The sequence below is a fragment of the Pleurodeles waltl genome, chromosome 12, assembly GCF_031143425.1.
Source record: "Pleurodeles waltl isolate 20211129_DDA chromosome 12, aPleWal1.hap1.20221129, whole genome shotgun sequence".
Lineage (NCBI taxonomy): Eukaryota > Metazoa > Chordata > Amphibia > Caudata > Salamandridae > Pleurodeles > Pleurodeles waltl.
The window spans coordinates 44,897,239-44,917,405 of NC_090451.1; the positions used below are offsets into that span (position 1 = coordinate 44,897,239).

Here is a 20,167-nt window from a genome sequence, read left to right on the forward strand (position 1 = left end):
GAGCTCCAAACAGGTGGCCTCTTGATTCTGCCATCTTGAATACAAGGTGGGCAGAGGCCTCTGGGAGCATTTGCGTGGCCTGGTGAGACAGGTGACATCCCAGCCCCCTCCTGCTAGGTAATCACCTTGCAAGGTGACCAATTCCCCTTTTCCATTAGGGTCTCCTCTTGGGTGGGTCCCCCAATTCAACAACCAAGATTCCAGCAGGACTCCTCTGCAACATTTACTTTGATTTCTGGCCACAGGAACCTACAAGCTGAAGTTCCAGCAATGACTGCGCACTGCAACACTGTTTCTCTGGCTCCTTCCAGCAACTGCAACATTTCCCCAGCAGTGCAACCTCTGAGAGCAGCAAATCTCCAGTTTGCACCAAGAAGCAAGAAGTGATCTCTTGGAGTGAAGGAGTCACTCACCTGCACTAACTGCAACAACTGACTTCATGAGTCGTCCTGCAAATCTGCATGGATCCTGTAACATAGATGCGGTCTGGAGTGGTCCCCTATACCAACTGTCCAACTTTAGATGTGGCAAGTCTCTTGTTCCAGGCCAGTAGCCCCTGTGCACCGCAACTCTTGCAGCTACCAAGGCTTGTTGGCTCCTCTTCCGAGGGCTTTTCAGGCTACGTGTAGCCCCAGCCTTCAGCACTCTTCTCTGCAACGTGTGGTCTTATGCCTGCAGCTCCAATGAAGAGAGACTGCTTTCCAGGTGTGCTGAGTGGACCTCACTGCAACTCCTGTGCTTGCTGCCTGTGTGGGCTGCGTCCACAACTTCTTTCTCTGACTGCTGGGGGATGCCTGGGACTCCCCTCCATGGGTTGAGTCCCCCTAAGACCTTCCTGGTCCCCAGTAGCTCTGCAACTTCTCTTCTACAACTCTTGCCTTTGCTGAGGCTTGCTTTTTTTTCACAGCGCTGACTGCAACTCTTTTTCTGAAATGGGACAGACTACATCACTTCTGGTACTCTTCCTCTGCTGCATAGCAGACTCCTGGTCCTCACCGCAGACTCCTGGTCCTCACCACCGACCTGGTTCTGCATCTCCAGAAGGATGGGTAGTTGCTCCTACCCCAACCGGACACTCCAACTGGATCTGGACTTGGTCCCCTTCATTTGCAGGTCCTCTTCTGTCTGGATCCATCTTCTGTTTCATGAAGTCTTGCACAGTCTTTTCACAAAGTTTCTCTGTAGCAGGTCCGTCAGCGGAGCCTTGTAAACTACTCCTTATAGTTGAACACTGCCTTCCAACACCTTAATCAAATATACCAGTGTACTATGGTACAACACGGGCCTAGAAAAAGCAATAATTATCAGCTTACTCAACTCTGTTACAGTACCAATGAGAATTTCGGTTTTCCCATTCACTGAGGTAGAGTCCTTGCAACAAATCATTAGATGGGCCTTTCCAGCTCAAGGCTGCTTCTCACAGTTAACAAGGGCATGCTTGCTCATAGCAACTAACGAGCAAGCACCCACCATGGAAAGCATGCAACTCACAGTAGAGGAGCAGATATCAGTGCCACAAAGATGATTCAGACCAACAGTTTTTAAGTTAGACTTAGCAGCGAGTCACGCGCCTCAGACTGGCATTACTACGAGATACTAAAAATGTTTAAATAAAACTGCTTCCACGTTTTCAACACAAAGTTTGTTTCTTTTGCTTGTCCATCAAGTCAGGGCATGACACACTGACTATACCCTGGAGTGGCCTAGCAACTGCTTCATCACATTGAGTACCAACCAGTGTACTAACAATCTGGCTAGCCAATTTATTTTTTTTGCACTGCACAAGCTTTTTCCACAGTGCATGGAATGCCTTTCTAGTACAAGTCCTTAGCTTTCACAGAAGACAGCAGTTGCATGATTAGCCGTCTTTGCAAGCGGTCAAATTGACTTTACCTAATTGAATATAATACCACTGTCCCAAGCCCTTGAATTCGCTCTTGCTTGCAAGAGATTTTGTATACAAGGGGCTTGCTTTCCACCCATTCCTTAACATTAGTTAGCTTAATTGTCACTTTCCTTTGCTGGTTCTAACTGGCCAGCCTATGCTGGCTCCACTTCATCTTCTTTGGGTTGGAGCATGGACCATGTGCTGATTGCTGTCATTCCACCGATTAAGCTGTGATTGAGATAATACCTTCATTTTTTTGTATTCTCTGTTGTCCTTGTTGAACCTCTTTCTATTTGTAGCTATGTCTTACTATATGCTAAGCACTTCAAAAAAGTCATTTTCTTCTTTGAAATGGAAGTTTGTGACAAGAGATGCTATCTGCTTTCAAAGGTATTTGCACTAAGACACGGGCGCAATTGCTTCTTTAGGTCACACATGGGGAGATTAACTGATTTGCTCAGAATCACAGGAATGGTGGGCTGAAACCCAAACAAGCATTGGCAAAGCCAACAGGTCTCACCTTTGAGACTATCAGCCCTACCAAGGCTTTTTGTTCATGCTGTACAGCATGGGCATTGTGGAAATGGTCAATGATTTGTAACCATGCTCGTTAGCAGTGCTGCTGCACTGCAGCATGACTAAAAAAAAATAGAAAGGACAATGATGCACCCAGCATTAAAGCATGTGTAAAGAATAAAAACAAGTCCTGGATGCATTGGAATACTGGTTTGAATTAGTTTTAATCACAATACAAAGCATCTACACTGCTGTACAGCACAGCTAAAAAACATTCTTAAAGCCAGCAGCTCTCATGGGGGATATCTATTGGCTTTGCCAAAGCCCTTTAGTTGAGTAAGCCTTACTCTGTACAGCTGTCAAGAACCCATATGGGCTTTTCCTATACTGAAGCTATGCTCCCCAGGAAAGAAGACTAGTATAGCCAATATCAACACGAACTCTCAATAGACAAGAAAAATCAACAGTACAACAAACCAACGTAAATAGTTTAGGAAGTACAATATACTTAACCTATAGTTACTGATAGAGTACGCTCATGCTTAAAATGTTACCTTGAAAGTATTGTATTTGATTAAAATATAGGATATTATTTCTAAATAATTTTTTTAAAGGGCGTCAAATACCAAAAATTATGTAAACCTAAAACCAGTGTAAGAGACCAACACAATCAAGGACTCAATAAGGATCACCTAAATGCACTGCTTTGAGTAATGCTGCACATTCTACCTACCTACCCTGAGAACTTCAAAGACAGATGCTCGGAACCACGTGCTGCTTTGACACAAAGCAATTTGAAGCATAGCATATTTTTGGACACCTTATAATGAAATATGATCTCTGCATCGTTATTGTGCCTCACTACAACAAGAAATGAAGCACACAAACCTTCTGGCTGCCCGTGTGCCGGTAGTCCTCAACACCCTAACTTGTCGATAAGAAAACCTACTAAATAGTCCTCAGGTGTGATCTTTGTTTCCATTTTCTAATCTTTTTCCTGATGAAGTCTACCAATGAGTTATAGTAGGGGGTTGAAATGAAATTAAACATTCCTCTGAATGCATGAATGTGACAAAGGAAGAAAAAAAATATAAAGGCACATTAAAGATTATTCTTACTAGCGCCCTATGAACACTGTTGCGTTTAATCATGGTTTTCTCACTCTTCGACTAACTGGTTCATACTTTTGGTGCATTCAACCACCTGTAATTTATCATCTCATATAGAATGAGATAACAGTATAGTAACTCAACTTCTAAAAAAAAAAAAAAAAAAGAATAATATGCATTAAATTACAAACAGCAATACTACTAAACTTTGTCAGCGTGTAAGTCACACAATGATTCACTACATTAGGTAATTTGCAAAGGATTATATATGATGTGTAGTATTGTAAATGAGGCTCATCGTGAAATTCTAAATGAAATCCTATGTACAATAACTCGTATATGATACGAGACTATAGGATTGAAGTTGGTATATGTACGAAAGTATACATGAATTGCCTATGTACCCCTCTTGAAAACCATGTAACCACTCAGCCCTGTGCATGAATTCCCTAAACATTCATTATCAAGCTACAGCTTATACATATACTTTCAACTATGCATGAAACACGCCACTTGTAGTAAAGACAGGCCGCACATCTGCTGCATTGAGTAATCATGTCCATTTTTGCCTCTTTAAGGACCATGATCTATTTTGCAGACCTAAGACAGCTGTAGGTTATTGAACTCTATAAAAGTCTGGTTACGATTTACTATGCAACACACAGCTGCCTTCTAGGCATAGTTTTCGTGCATTACAAACTATATCTTATAAGATGAATGAAGTAGAGGATATGTATACTTAAATTGATCTCTTCAACCCAGATAAACCCAACCCCAAGTTTTTGCATTCTGCTTATCCCGAAGCAAAAACTTCTCATGACTCCCGGACTGGTCCCTTCACTACACTTCCTGGGGGGTTGAGACCAACTCTGGACTATGAATTCATGCAAAAAAGGCCACAATATTCCCTCTGAGCAAGTGGGAAACAGAAGGCAGAGATGCTTCGCCTGGGCCATGAAGCGAGCAACTAGAGAATGTGATCAGCGTTATTCAACATTGCTTAAACATTTAATTGCTACCTGCAATCCATTTGTCAGGTCAGCAAAGCCTAGCAGAATTAGAGGTCCTGCAAGGAAGTAGAAGACTCTAAAAGAGGATCTGGTACCAGTACGAACCCATGACCTGGTAAACTTCAGCCTAGCTGATGAGGGTGATACCCAGAAACCAGTATTAAGATGCTTGTTTCTGGTCCAGGGATGACCTGGCCTGGTAGTTCAGGCTTGACTGTCCTCCTGCGGAGCAGAGTCAAGACCGATTTGCATATGGCTGGGTCCAAACTAAGGTGGCATGTTGTCTTTTTGTGTTGCTATAGTTATTCTAAGTGAGCAGGGTATGGCCAGATGTGGCTCAATGTGCTGCAGGATTCAAGTTAACCTGGCTGATGTGGTGATACCCTGAAACCAGTACCAAGATACTCGTTTCCAGTCCATGGAGGACCTGGCATGGAAGGTCGGGCTGGACTGTTCCCATCGGGAGCAGGGTCAAGACTGATCTGCATGTGGCTAGTTTTAAAGTAGGGTGGCATGGTGAGTAAAAAAAAAAAGAAAAAAAAAAAATAATAATAATTTTAAAGCAAGCATTTGCTGGAGTTAGAGCTATTGTCCTTGTAAAATCATAACTGACTTTTCTCTCCACATAAATTAGTCAACCCCACCTACATAATAATTTAGTCTTTTCCTGCAACATAATTCCTGTGGCCCTGCATATAACTAAAGCACTTCCATTTACCTTCCTTTATCTGTAGCCAAAAATGAAAATGTTGCCGTTTAGCATCCGAATTTACATTTGCCATACTAATTTTAATAGAATACCACTTTCACCACCCCACCATCAGAGTTGCTGGCTCACAAAATTACAAACAAGGCCTTTAAAACAGACTACTCCCAGCTGTAAAACAAAAGTTACAACCATGAGAGCACTTAAAAAGACACTGAATGGTGGGAGTGGTTATTATTTTGGGGTCCCCATTAACATTTTGTGGGGACCCAGGGATTATGTAGACAGAACAAGCATGCAGTGGTGAATGTTTTGAAGGTGGTCCTATTGTCCTAAGACCACCACAGGCTGAGTTATGAGCCAACATGTTTTGTAAAAGTAATGCTCGGCAAAGCATTATGGGGCAAGTTTTTGTGCCTGCGAATATTGTAGTACGTTAACTGTAATGCTAAGAACAGCCCCTAGAGAACACCACAATAAAAAAAAATAGCACTGGTAACAAACATGGTCATGTAACCATATAGGTTAGCCCATAGAGGACATAACATTAAAGGAATGGCAGAAAGTAATGCAGTGTGTAACCATATATTTAGCCCCTAGAGGGCGTAGTGCATTACACATTTCAAATGCTAGGCTTACTGCAATGATAAAACAAGGCCCTTAAAACAAAATTACTGCAAGCTGCAAAACAAAAGTTTCAGCCATGAAAGAGCTTATAGAGACACTGAATGGTGGGAGGGGTTATTGTAGGGTCCCCCACTAACCTAGTATGGGGACCCAGAGATAAAGTAGACAGAAAGAGCACACCATGGTGAATGTTATGAAGGCAGTCCCACTGTCCTAAGTCCACCACAGGCAAGTTATGAGCAAAAATGTTTTGTAAAGTAATGCCCTGCGAAGCATTATGGGGCAAGTTTGTGAATGTTACACTATGTTGATATGTTGACTATAATGCTTTAAAAAGCCCCTAGAGGATACCACAATGAAACGGCATTTGTAAGAAACATGGTCATGTAACTATATAGGTAATACCAAGAGGGCATAACCACATGAAAAGAAAATAGCAAAGTAATGGAGTGTAACCATATATTTAGCCCCTAAAGGGCATAGCACATTACACATTTTCTAAACTAGCAGGCCCACTGCGATATTACAAACAAGGCCCCTGAAACACAAATTACTCCCAGGTGTAAAACAAAAGTTCCAGCCATAAGAGAGCTTAAAAAGAGACAATGATGGGAGCGGCTAATATTTTGGAGTCCCCACTACCCTAGTGTGGGGACATAGAGGATGTAGACAAAAAAAAAAAAAAGCACACTGTCGTGGACGATTTGGTGGTGGTCCCATTGTCCCAGGACCACCACATGTGCAAAAATGTTTTCTAAAAGTAATGGCATGCAAAGCATTATGGGGTGAGTTTCCCAGAGAGCAGTGAACATTGTAGTATTGTCTTTCCTGCTGTGACGGAAGAGCAGTTTTGAGGATTTGTGTTTTTTTGTAAAGCATTTAACAAATACAAATGTTTTTGGGAAAGCTATGGAGCATGCAGGGGAGAGCCAATAGAAATGACTGATTAGTTAACAGCGTGAAAAATGTGACTGATGCTTCACTACCGTTGATGGAGTTCACGCTGTTCTGCGCTGTGAGCACCATACAGCAGGGAGGGGAGAGGGAAAAAAAAAAAAAGTTTGCCCACACTGAAGAATATCGACAAACATGCAGTAACCCATGTAAGGGTCAGTCTGCAAGGCCTTAACAAAACTGCCCCAATTTGGGACAAACGTAAAGCATTTACCACCAACATCAAGGGGATTTTTCAAAGACAAGCCCACAAACAATTGAAAGTGATGGGCGGGGGTAAAAGCCCACAGAATACTTACAACAGGTTGAAAAGTGCTTGCACCCTTGACCTAAAAAACGATGGCTACAACCCAGATCTGAGACTGGGTTGAATGTTCGACACTGTTCAGCATTCCATCTATCACCTTTTTTTATTGCTAAAGTTCAGAGCAGTCAGGGGACTACTAAAGTCTGCAAATATCACAGGACCCTAGGGTGTGGTGCAAGTGTGAAGGAAATCATTTAATCAGGCAGGTAGCAAAGTATTACCTTTCAGTACTAGCCTTTACGAACTGTCTTCAATGCTTAACAACTGAGCCCAACATATCCTGTAGTCCCAGCTTAAGTGTGTAGAGTTGATAATTCCTTCAGGAATAGATAGGAGTCCAACAATGCTAATTCCAATTACACATCACTCAGTATTCTCCTAACCTTAAGATAAGAAGCATTATCTCAGAACAGTTAATACATCCTGCAGAGACCATGCCTGGCCATAAAAGCACAATCTACACATCCCTTACATAGGAGGGGACAGTGCCCCAGATGAGACTTTTGATCCCTATTAGTCCCCAGTAATCTCCAGATGTAACAACCCAACCATTAAGTAATTATTTAATTGAACCATTGCTTCAACTGATGAATTATAGCTAGGATAAACACAACAGACTGAATTACCTTCCCAGAGACTGAGTAGGTGTTTGATCATTCACTTCTTGATTCATTAATTTAACACCAAAAAGCTTTGCCTACATGCATGGTGCCAACTAGTAGGTTCTAAAGAACAACTTTCTTACCTTCGGCAATGCCTTATCTGGTAGTGACTACCTTTTCACAGATTCCTTACCTAGAATTATCCCCAGTTATCCAACTGGATCCTAAAAATTTGTGAGTAGTACCCTTTTGCGTTCTCTGCAGAACCAAGGCTCTCCCCACTGCTGAGACCTTGCACTACCCCCATATGGAGACACTATTCGTGATCCACTTGGCATTTTTGGCCGATTTAGTACGCCCGGGTAGGTGTTGAACCACCTGGGATATGCACAGATGTTCCAAGCCTTATCTAGAGGCATAGGACCTCCTGACAAAGGAACCACGACCCCACCCAGTTTGTTGCAGTACCACATTGTGATGGTGGTGTCTGAACACCTGCAATAGCCTTCCCATGATGAAGGGGAGAAAGGCTTTCGATGCCAGCTGGATAGCTTGTATACATCTAGGACAGGACAAAGGCCTCCATCCTTTTTCAGCCCCACAAAGAAGCAGGAATAGCAACCACAACCCACTTCTGGCTTTGCCACCCTTTCTATTGCTCCCTTGGCCAAGAGAGCCATCATTTCCTTGTGACAAAGGGATAGGTGATCCTCTGTCAGCCTGTTATAATATGGTGGCACGGTTGGAGGGATACTCATGAAGGGGAAGGCGAAACCCCTTTGGACAATTTGTAAAACCCACCTGTCTGAAGTTAAGGAGAGCCAAGTGGGGCAGGTGATAGTGAATCCTGTCTTCACCTGGGTGCCCATGATGATAGTAGGGCAGATTTGGAGGCTGTAGCTACAGGCAGGGAGTGGGGTGGACTGACTCGACTGCCCAACCCATGAGGTCTGTGGGCAATGCACCCTTAGCCATGCAGAGGATGAGGAGCATGCGAGAAGCGGTGGTAGGAGGGCATAGGTGCAATGGGGAGCCTTTTTCCGTAGCCCCAGAACGAGGACGGAGTGTAACAAGAAGCCCCAAGGACCTGACCGTAGCCCTTCTGTCCTTGCAGCACTCCAATGCCAAATGCACCCAGTCTCTGAAGAGACTGGACCCTTCAAAAGGGCAGAGAGGATTGGACATCTCCAGAAAAGCCAGATGTCCTCAACCAGGCATGGAGCATCAAGGCCACTGGCAATGAAACCACTCGGACCAGTGAATCCGTTGCATCAAGCCTTCAAGGTATAGTGAACTTCACTGCCTCTCTCCCATTAACGACAGCCTGGGAGAGTATGGCCGGGCCTCCTCTGGGACCGATGGCAGCACCTGCACAACCATGTCCCACAGAGCATGAGTGTAGCATCCCAAAAGGCATTTGGAGTTCACAGACCATAATGCCAGGCTGGTGGAAGAAAACATCTTCCCCCAAAGCATCCAGCCTCTTGGATTCCCTGTCTGGGGGTGCAGTAGGGAATGCACCAGGATTTACATGGGATGTCGTGGCTTGGACCACTGAGCTCTTGAGGGTAGGGTGTTGTGAGGAAGCTTGGGTCGCCAGGGGCAGGTGATCCTATTCACTGGAGCCCTTGTGCTGGGTTTGGACCATGTCCCCAGTAGGACATCAGAGAGGTCTTCATTAAATGGGAGTAGCGGTTGTGAAGGGGTGTTGCAGCACCTCCATCAAGACGTTATGAAGATCGGGGACCCTGCGATGGCTCCTGTGACCTTTAATCTGGATTGCTATGGAGTGGCATGCCGAGCTTCCAGGAGCTAGAGGGATTGTTCCTTCAAAGCCTTCGGGTTCATGGCACAGCAGTTGGCACAGGCCTTAGGGTCGAGGTCATGCTTGAGGCACCAAAGGCATAGAAGGTGTGGGTCCGTCACAGACTGGAGACAGGCTATGTAGGGCTTGAAGCCAGCAATAAGAAAAAACTTGCAGTCAATTTAGTGTAGTATGTTAGAGGCAAAGACATTCTATAGGCATGCATCCATAGGGCAGGTGAAACGTGGGTAAAGATGTGCTATGTGCACAATACCATTATTGACAGCTGCATATCTGGCTTTAAAACCTCAAGTATTAAATTGCTCACTATAATGCAGCAGCATGCAGGAAGATATATCGGGGGCTGTCCACCAGTGCTGACCTAGTCTGTGTTTAGGAAGGATAATAGGTTATTGGTACAATTCACTTTCTTAATCTTCAATGGAAAAAAAAATGTGTTCCAAGTGAAAAGTCAGTACTTTAAGGTGTAGTCTGTCAGTTTCAAGCTGCCATCCATGTCTGATAGATGGTGGGAAGACATTTTGCCACCTGCTACAGTCACTTCAGAGGTGGCCTTAAAGAAACAAAAAAACGAATGTACCCAGATAAAGATAGACAATCTAAGCTTTAAATTGGCGTTTGAAAGAAAGTGGCCTTGTACAAGAGAGGCCACACCGTTCCTGGCATATCCGTCACACACAAAAATGGTCACACGGAGGAGAGGCTGTACGGCAGGCCTAACTATGGCACTTTCTTTTGTCACCTACCTCAGGTTCCGCTTTTCTGCATTCACTCAGGAAACAGTCATCATTAATATCCTACAAGAAGCCAAAACAGCCAGAAAACCATTTCAAACACATCTGGCAAACTTGATATGTTAAGAAAGGACAGTAGTGTCAGATCATAAACCCCACACAGGTTTGTGCAAATTTTTTTATTATTTTTTTTTGTTTTACACATTTATATCACAATGCGTCCACTTAAAGGACAAAATAGCAAAGTTGCTCCCTTCTGCGTCCTGGGAACACAGAAGTCTATGTACTGTACATTCACTAAGGCTCTGTTTTTTTGCAAATCGCGTTTTCTTCTTTATGATGGTTCTCCATAAGGCAAACAATATCTAAAGGAATGGTAACAAGTGTATCTCCAGCATACAAACCCCTGGCCTTCATTCCACCTTCCGGTAGTACAGCGACAAAACTGGTTAGCACCCATAGTTATTCTGTGTGTTTAGGACACTCAATGAAACGCATTTATAGAAATTTGCAAACAGGGAGGAGAAAAACTATTAGGCTGGTGGAGGGAGCTAAAACATGTACTTAAACATTCACTGAAACTTTTTTTTTTGCAGAATATCCCTCAAACTGGACAATGACTGAAACCAGACTCAATATATGGATGCCTATGGAATGTGAAGCTTCAACTTTTAACCAGCCTGCAGTTCAACACTGCTCCTTAAACTTAAAAAAAAAAAAAAAAAAAAGAAATCTGTTGCACCACCTCATATATATCTATAATAATTTGTTTGAAAGAAAGCAATCATGTTAAACGGGGGGGATGCGTGCTGCAAAAGAAACAGGCTTTGCACATCTTTTCGTCTAGGACATTTTCACTGCCAAAGAAAATAAAGAAAAAGAAAAACAGGGGAGGAAGTACATTTCAAATAAATAGATGCATACTTTATTACGAGAACTTGTTTTTCCTCTTTTCCCGCAAAAGCTCCTTGTACCTGCCCATAAAACTCTTCTCCAGGCCTCTGGGAACGTGCCAGATCTAGGTTCCCCTCATGGGGGATGTGGGAGGGCACAGAAGGAGGGAGACTAACACTTCATTTTTAATAACTGGTTTGCTATGTAGTTTGGGGGTGGGGGGGCTTGAACAGAACGACCTTAGAGCCTTCTTTTGCAATTTTCATTTTGTTAGTAAACTGGTAGCAGCAATTTACAAAAGAAGGGGGATCTTTGCTGGAGGAACAGGCACGGACCATGATCCTCTGTGACCCTCTTGTTTGCAGGCCCGCCTCACCGCGAGGCTACTCTCCCTGTTTAGTGGCATGGTATCTGCCAGTTATCCTAGCTTGCCCGCTTGCAGATTGGAAAGCACATTTCTTAGCAATCCTGCACTCAGTCTAGGCAGACGTAAGGTAGGATACTTAGCCTACCATCGTCCCCGTGAGGATCTAAAGATATGCACTGCGTCCAATCGTACCAGTTACCCTGTGTGTCGTGAAAACCGTTCACCCCCGGCCAGTGCTGCTCGTGTATCCGGGTGATGTCAGCGTTCGTCACCTCCCTGGTAAGCCCAGGCAGGTCTGTGGGGAAGCTGTTGGGTACCAACACATGTGTCTTCCGGGCTTCTCGCTTAGTGCTTTCTTCCTCCTTCAGACACTCGGACATAAAGTAATGTGCCCCGGGGATCTGGGCATTAGAGATGCCAAGTACGTTCTGCTGTGTATTTATATATGATCGGATAATTTCATTTTTGGACAACTCTTTCCAGTTTGTGTGTTCAAAGGGGCTCTGCAGGTTGGTTTTGGGGTCCGGCGTGTCCACTTCTGTCCTGTGCTGTTCAACAAGTGCTGGGCTTTCCGTCTGCAGAAAATCTTTCTGGGTTAGGGGTTTAATTTGTCCAGTTAAGGGATCGAATGTGAGCTTCCGTTCTTTTAACTTCACAGACCCCCTTCCAGAGCCTTCCACAACCGGCCCTTCCAAATTCACCATGTGATGGTCTTTGGCGCGGGATTTGTGTTTCTTTTTACTGTCCGGACCAGAGGCAGGGTCGTCGCTATCCATTTTGGAAGAGTCCGGGGAAAGCCCAACACGTGCCATCAACATCTCGCCTGAGCTGGGGCCGCCGGTGGTTTTGGAGCCGTGAGGCGTGTGGGGCTGAGGTGTCCCGGCTCCGTGCCAGTGAGGCCCTTCTGGCGTCCCTTGCTCCTGGCGCAGCGGAGACGCGCTCTCCAGTCTCTTTGATTGCATTGGCGGGGTGAAGGGCTGGCTCACGCAGAGGGGTGATGCCGCCTGCGCGCCTTCTGTGCAATGGGTCCTTTGCGAGGGGCTAGACAGGGAGCCCTTCGGTGCATAGCTTGTGTGCTGGCGGCCAAGCGCTTCTTGTCTAGTGGTCCGAGGGCTGCACGAGGAGCCGCGGGGGCTCTTCGGCTGGTGCAGCACAGTGCCCTCGGCCTTCTCATGCTGCTGCAGCACAGCAGCCTTTAGCAAGGACGTGTTGGAAGGCTTCACAAGTCCCGGGGAGCTGGTATGCGGCCTCACAGCGTTCACCGGGATCTTGCTGTGTTTATCATTCTCACTCTGCTCTGCCCGGCCTCGGTCCCCTCCTGAGAGGAGGCTCCCATCGGGAGGGGTGGGGAAGGGAGACTCCGGACTACCGCCGATACCATTAGTTGGTGGAGAGGAATTCTGCACAGGCTCGTGGCTAGTTTTGGAAACTTTGGAAGGCGGGGCTTGGAGTCCATCTTTGTGGTCACCTTTTCTTTTGCGCGTGCCCACTTTATCACTCTTCGGAGAGTTGAGTCTCTGTATATCGTTCCGGCTTTTCAGTTCCTGAACGGGTTTGGTTCCCACAGGAGTGGTTACAGGCAGTGGCTCCTGCTTACACATGGGAGCACCACCATTTGCCGATCCTGGTGGGATTGGCACCCTGTTTGGGACTGCATCTCCTTGAATCACAGGTTCGATAAGTTTTTGCCAATTCCGTAGCAATTTCTTGGCACGCTTGGCAAGATCCTCATTTTTCGTCTTCTTCCTGACGTCATTGATCAGCTTACCCAATCTGGTTTCCTACCAAAAAAAGAAAAAACATTCAAGATGTATATAAAGTTTAGGTACACAGTATTATCTACACAATGTCTCTGGAGGCTCAGTATTAACAGGAGCAGAGCTCAACAAGTGGATTTGAGGTTAAAAAGTAACTATCTGAAAAGTATCAGATAGTTACTCTTTATCGATCTAGTACAAGGAGCCACCCATCTTCTCAGTGAGCGCCAACCCACACCTCTAGTTGTGTATTAACTGCCCGAAACCAGTTCAGACTACCCCCCCCCCCCCCAATATGAAAGGATATGGAATACTCTGGGGGGGGGGGGGGATGGGTACGTGGGTGTTTCCAAGGAGGTAGAGCAAAAGAAGCAAAATAATTCCTCCATACTTTTGTTCAAATTACTAGTCAAGCAGAAATGTTGAATTAAAAGGGAAATTCATGGAGAAAGAAAAACAAGTGCATGGTGGCAGTGATTATAGGTGTTACAGGTGCAAGACCCTAGAATAAAGCTTTTCATGGGTGTGTTTTTCCTGTCCGCATGCAAAACATAACTTCTCAACTCATTTCACCTACGGCCCTCCATCTCCAGTCCATAGTTCAAGGGCTGCAGTTTCGGATTTGAATCATCACTGCAATGTTCACCCATTAAGACAGGATGAGTTCGGTTATCTGCCAATCAACATTTGATTACTAGAGTTAGACACTTTAAGGACCTACTATCCTCAATCTGGTCCTCCAATCACCATCACTTCCCCTTGCCACGGTCTTGCTCTAGCCTTTTGTGTCACCAACTTATCCAGAACAGGTAAACCCAGGCCAGATAAATTATGGCTATGTTTTGATCTGACACAAACAAACCTCATGAAAGCCCCACTATGGCATATGTTATACGTAAACTCCATCTGTCTCAAAGTATTTAAAGTTATTAATTAAATTTTCTGGGATCCATCCTGACCGAGTCACTTTCTGCAGGGTTGTCTGAAACACAACTCAATCTCTTTCAGAGGGAAAGCTTCTGCAGGAAGCTTTAAAATACCAACCCCCACGCCAAACAAAAATAATTAGAGTTGTCAAAGGGATCAACTTTCAAAAATGGTTACACCTGGAAGTGCTATCACACATCTAATACAGATTGAAAGTAACCAGGACCCTAGTAGGGGACAAATTAACTACTCCAGTATGAGTTGTAGGTCAAAGGATCCACACTCTAAACAAACACATTCTGCTGTCCCAGCAAGAACTAGGATAGCAAGTAAATTACTATGCAACAAGCGCATTTTCTGTTGGACAAGTAGCCTGATGGCATTCAGAAGCTGGCCCACCATTATCACCTCCCTTTGACCAACGCAAAAATCTGTGTGTCAGAACTAGTGCAGAGGCAAAGACAAAAGTGCAGAGACCTTGAAGGACAAGGGCCACTCAACCAGTCTGCAGAGCTGGCAAACTGAAAAGGCCTTAAAGTACTAAAAACAGAGAAATCTGAAGCAGGACGCACTCAATGTATGCTGGATACAGCACAAATGGAACTCCACTATCATCTTCCCCAATCAACAAATATCCCAGGCCTCGGAAAATTATAAAAATGTTGCTAGACCTGTAGGTCAAGTAGCTTGAATAATCAACTAAACCGAACTGTAATGTATTTGACCCAGAACCGGGTCTCAAATTGTGTGATCCAAGGCAAATATTGTAATTTACATTTGCCTTTCTTCATTCTCACATAGGAGTGCACCTTCAAATATGAGTGCACCTTCAAATATGAGTGCACCTTCAAATATGAGTGCACCTTCAAATATGAGTGCACCTTCAAATATGAGTGCACCTTCAAATATGAGTGCACCTTCAAATATGAGTGCACCTTCAAATATGAGTGCACCTTCAAATATGAGTGCAGCATTTCTGTTGTAAATAAAATCCTCTTTGTTTGATTAAATACACTTAACGTTTGCTCCATGTATAATAAAATCTAGCCCACATATAGGGTACAATGATCTATGCATGACTTGCCTCTTAGTTTACTAATAGCTTTGCCATCAGGGGCGTTTCTCAGTTTATGTTTAAACACTCACTTTTAATAAGTATATTACTAAAGCATGAAATAGTAGCGCACTGTCATTTACAGACAGTAAATTTCCAAGAAATGCCCAAAAGCCTTCCCACTAACTTGCAGCATTATTGATAACACTATATAGTGTATTAGCAATCTGAAAATTGGGTTTCAGAAAACATCATGAGCACATCACCAAGTTAAGTGTTCTGACTTTATTTTTTCATCTTATTAAAATATTTTTCATCACACAGAAGTACAAAAAATGGTCTTTCACAGCTACTGAAATATATTTTGGAATGATTGTAAAGCTGACTTACTTATACAAATGTTGTGCGTTAGGAAACACCCTGATGCCAAAAGCCTTTCATTTCACATAGGTCGGACAGTTCACCTTACAAAATCCTGGAACTATGCAGTTACAAGGAAAAGTATTTGCAGTACAAGAAGACAAACTGACTTGACCTCTGTCTCTGAACACAGAGCAAATGTGACAAGAAGAAGATTTAAAGGCATCATAATTGCTAATTCAGTTTCTGACTTAACAGAACACCTGTTTTGTCCACAAGGGTGGAGTGGAATCTAAAAATAGCTCGACCTCATAAAATAAAACTCACCATAGCAAGGGGTCGGGTAGATTTTAAGCCCTGTATCTTAAGACAGCAAATCTCAAACACTTCAGGCGCCCCGGAAACAAATCAGCTTTCTCAAATGGCAGCAACAGAAACTACATCACTGATCGCTGTATTTCTTGAGCATCAGACCCGAAAGGATAATGGATTATTTCTAGCGGATATGTTTATGAACTTCATGAGACGCTGTGGGACTGGCAACCAGAAGGGACCCAGCTTGCTCACGTTTCAGCAGAAGTATGAGTAATTAAAATAGGTCCCACAGTTGCATGTTACATGCCTAGAGGTGATTTGGGTACAATGGACAGAGCTCTAGATTAGTCAAAGCAACAAGACTCCAGAGGCGCTAGTTAAGGTGTTGTGTGCAGTGTGGCAGCCATCTTGATCATTCCTCCCTTGCTTGCACTTTACACTATCTGGAAAAGGTTTCTAAACTTGATACAATGCTATTATTCAAACTTCATTTATGCACCTCTATACCCGAGCCCCACCATGTGCACCCAACTACTGGATTTCTCAGCTACAAGTACATTCAACCTCACCAAACTGTACATGTAACCTGAGCACTCTACACATTTACTTTCATCTTCCCTATGAAAAACTTACCAGTGCTGAGCCAATAGTGATCCACAAAGATAAAAGGATAAAAAGGTCTGCCTTTAGGACTCAACTAAAAGAAGCTTTGTTTTGGCTTTAAAGGGACAAAGCGACTTGTTCTCTGTAGCTGTCAGATTAAACATAGATAAACGAAACTGGAGTAACCCTTAGACCCAAGAGGACAAGGGTTAAACGTGTAAACACAATAGTGTCCCAAAGGGTATAATGTAAAAACAGAATATCAGTCATACAATACTCAAAGAAATGTATTGCCTGTTAATAAAATCAATAAAGATATGACAAGAAAACATCAAGAATGATTCTTTATATTTGTCATGCAATCGTAGGCAGCACCAATATAGCCAGAAAAGTAGTGCTCAATGTGCAAGGGGAACACTGTGCTCAGAAAACTTGTGTAGACAGCATAAAGTAGAGATCAAAAGAAGCAAAAACAGCAAGGAATACAGCAATTTAGTTTGGGGGTGCGGGGAGGATGTTGTTTAACTAGTTAGCATGGAGGAGTCTTGTTATGCACCAGCACCCACATAATTGAGAAAGACCTATCAATCGGTCAGTCCTTTCAGTGTCCTGGCGAGGTTTCCTCTTAATTCCGATAATGAACAACACTTCTCCATGCTAATTACGTGATCCCCAGCTAATTCTCTACATTTTTTGCCGCCTTTGCTTCTCTCTTTATCACCTTGCACTTTTCTGAGCACTGTTCTCACTTTGCACTGTGAGCACTTACCTTTCAGTTAACATTGGTGCTGCCTACGATTACATGATAAATACAAAGATTAATTCTATGTTTTCTGCTCATCTGATTTATTAGCAATACATTTAAGTATTGTAGATATTTTGTTTTTAAATGATACTCTGCTTAAACGAGGTACATAACTTAATGTTTGCACATACTGAGAGAAAGTGCAGCACATTACACAAGGACGTGTACTATACTGCGTACATAGTCATGTCATCTTAGGGTGGCAGCTGCCACTATGAAGAACAACAAACCTTAGAAAAGTGTACAAGAATACAGACCATTTATTGTTATGTCCAGACTGATGGAAAACTATATCTTACACATTGAATTTACAAAGAAAATGTGAGTTATCTGCTAAACAACTTATTGTGTATCTGTGGGACCTCATACATAATCGCAACTGTAGCACATAGTTCCATCTCTAGGACGTTGGGCTTCTAATCTTGGTCAAATCAATATAGATCAAGGATGTACAACCATAAATCAACAAGTGTGGGCTGTAATGGCTTCCACTCGTCATTCAAGGATCTGTAGCTTGGGAGGGACAAATGTCTTCCTGCCTTTGCCTACTAGTGTGGGGTGGTCAAAGTTTCAGACAATTGATACTACTTCTACAAAGGTTGTACAAAACGGTAAGCTATTCCTTAGCTGGTTATCATCTCGGAGGATCCAATGTTCAAAATACTTTACCTCAAGTGCCTCTTTGGTGATGGGGAATTTCTCCAAACTGGAGATCACTTCCAGCACTGCCACCATGTTCTTGATCTGCAAGAGAGAACACTAAAGTAAATAACTAAATTCCTCACTTGGTCTAGATGACAAGAGCACATGGATGGCTTCAGTGGTCATTCACAGGATCACTGTGCCTTAGATGCTTCAAGGCTGCCTTTGCATTGAATTCTACCACACTGCCACTCCCTTCTCCTACCTCTTACTTTGCATTTCATAGCCAGTCCATATACTTTCCCACAAATAACATTGGAATTGTCTGCAGCAATTCAACTTCCAATCAACCACTCCTCACTAGCTTGCACCAATACTTGTCACAGAACTTACACTAATGTCACTGCTCATGAGAAGAAAAAAAAAAAACAAACAAAAAAAAACACACACACTACACGTCTCGGAGCTTCAGAACCAACATACCATGGATCCTCAGCTTACACCTATAATAAACAGGTTTTAGCCACGTTCGGTTTAGGTCTCTAATTTGATTTCTATTGTATGGGCACTAATCAAGGCCCTGTCAAACCTCAAAGTGGAGCCCTGATATTCTGATATGTCTGCGCCAACACTGCTCTAGACACTGCACAACTGTGGCATGAGAAGTGTGTAAATACCCACTGCAACAAAAACTGCTCATCAGCATTGGACAGCAGCCCCAACAATCTACGTTTCCCAGAATACCCACAAAAATTAAAACATCCAACTATAGCAAGGATTGTCCAATTAGTACTACACACAAGATACTCTTGTTTAGTATGAACTATTAGCTTAAAGAGAAAATGTCTCGGATATTGGCACACTATTTAAGCAGGTACCTGTAACAAACACCTACAATTAAATTAATTTTGTAAGTGATGAGTTTTCTAGTCCTACCCCAATTATAATACACTGCCACAAAGCACGGATGATTGCAGTTAAAGATTCTTATTTTGAAATTGTACTCAACACATAGACCATGCCAATATCTGTGATCCAAGCTAGTTTAGAATGTGATAGTGAAGCGGTTGAATTTTTGGGAAAAAAAATGTTGGGCTTTAAGAAACAGGTAACAACTATCAACAAACACCATGGAGAAGGAGTACAAAGCAGCAATTAGCCTGGTAGGACCAAACTCATCTAATCATCCAGCACAGTGTTCAAGAAGGTAACCAAAACTGGATCTAAGAAGAAATTGTTATGCATGTATTCCTCAAATTTTATATATTTTTTCCTGTTTTCAACTATCACCCACCTATACCTGAGCTGCAAGGAAGTAGCACTTGCACAAAAATACATGACTTGACCATAAAGACTTGGGAGAAAAAGAAAGGTTTTGAAAGCTGGGGTTAAATCATTTAAATAATTCAAACGTCTCAACAGGTGGATAAGATACCATAATGTGAACACACTATGACGGTGAAAGTTCAGAGCTCATCTGTAAGTTAATTCTAGTATTGTATTGTAATTTTATTTATATAGCGCTTACTACCCCTGACGAGGCGTCGAAGCGCTTTTCGATGAGTAGCACGCTACTTCGGAACCCAACAAGAATTAGTGATGGATTAGTATCGTTTAATAATGAGTACAGTTTTAGTATTATTATGAGTTCATTTGAGCCGCGGATATGAGAGTTTGTTAGTTAGATTGACTGGAGTAATGGAGGGGTGGAGGAGGAAAGAAATCCAGAAGTGTTAATTGGGAGTATATCCTTCATTTACTCAACCCAGAGGCTTGGGATGAATAAAGGGGGGTGGAGGTGGAAGAGTATGTGGAAGGGTTAGGGAGAGCATAGTAGCAGGGTGAGATGAATGCAGGAGAATTTAGTAGGGTTGTGTGGGAGGTCACAGAGGTAGAGTGAGGTTTGGTGAGTTAGATGTGGAGGTGGAGGGAAGAGCTTAGGCAGAGATATGTAGGAGATGAAAGTGGTAGAAGGGATTTGGGATGAGTCAGAGTGAGAATGGAGGATAGTTTGATAGAGACATGACATAAGAGTGATGAGTAGATAAGTGTGATAAGATGAGAGCAGGAATTCATAGATATCTAGTATAACAACCCAAAACCAGGAGCCATGCAATGATCCACGAACATGCCAAGCACAGAAACAACATACACATACATACACA

At 43.2% G+C, this 20,167-nt stretch overlaps 1 protein-coding gene and 1 long non-coding RNA gene across 2 annotated transcripts in view; one reads left to right on the forward strand and one right to left on the reverse strand.

The window, feature by feature from the left end:
* LOC138267721 (uncharacterized) overlaps positions 1-11,209 on the forward strand; it is a 28,250-nt gene extending 17,041 nt beyond the window's left edge. The window contains exon 2 of the long non-coding RNA XR_011199857.1: positions 10,875-11,209. This is a non-coding gene — a long non-coding RNA (uncharacterized lncRNA). The remainder of the gene's footprint in view (positions 1-10,874) is intronic.
* MED26 (mediator complex subunit 26) overlaps positions 10,443-20,167 on the reverse strand; it is a 69,311-nt gene continuing 59,586 nt past the window's right edge. Inside the window, exons 2-3 of the mRNA XM_069216887.1 lie at positions 18,030-18,104; positions 10,443-13,320 (exon numbers count right to left, since the gene is read on the reverse strand). Coding sequence (XP_069072988.1) covers positions 11,647-13,320; positions 18,030-18,104 — 1,749 coding nt within the window. The 3' untranslated portion in view covers positions 10,443-11,646. The remainder of the gene's footprint in view (positions 13,321-18,029; positions 18,105-20,167) is intronic.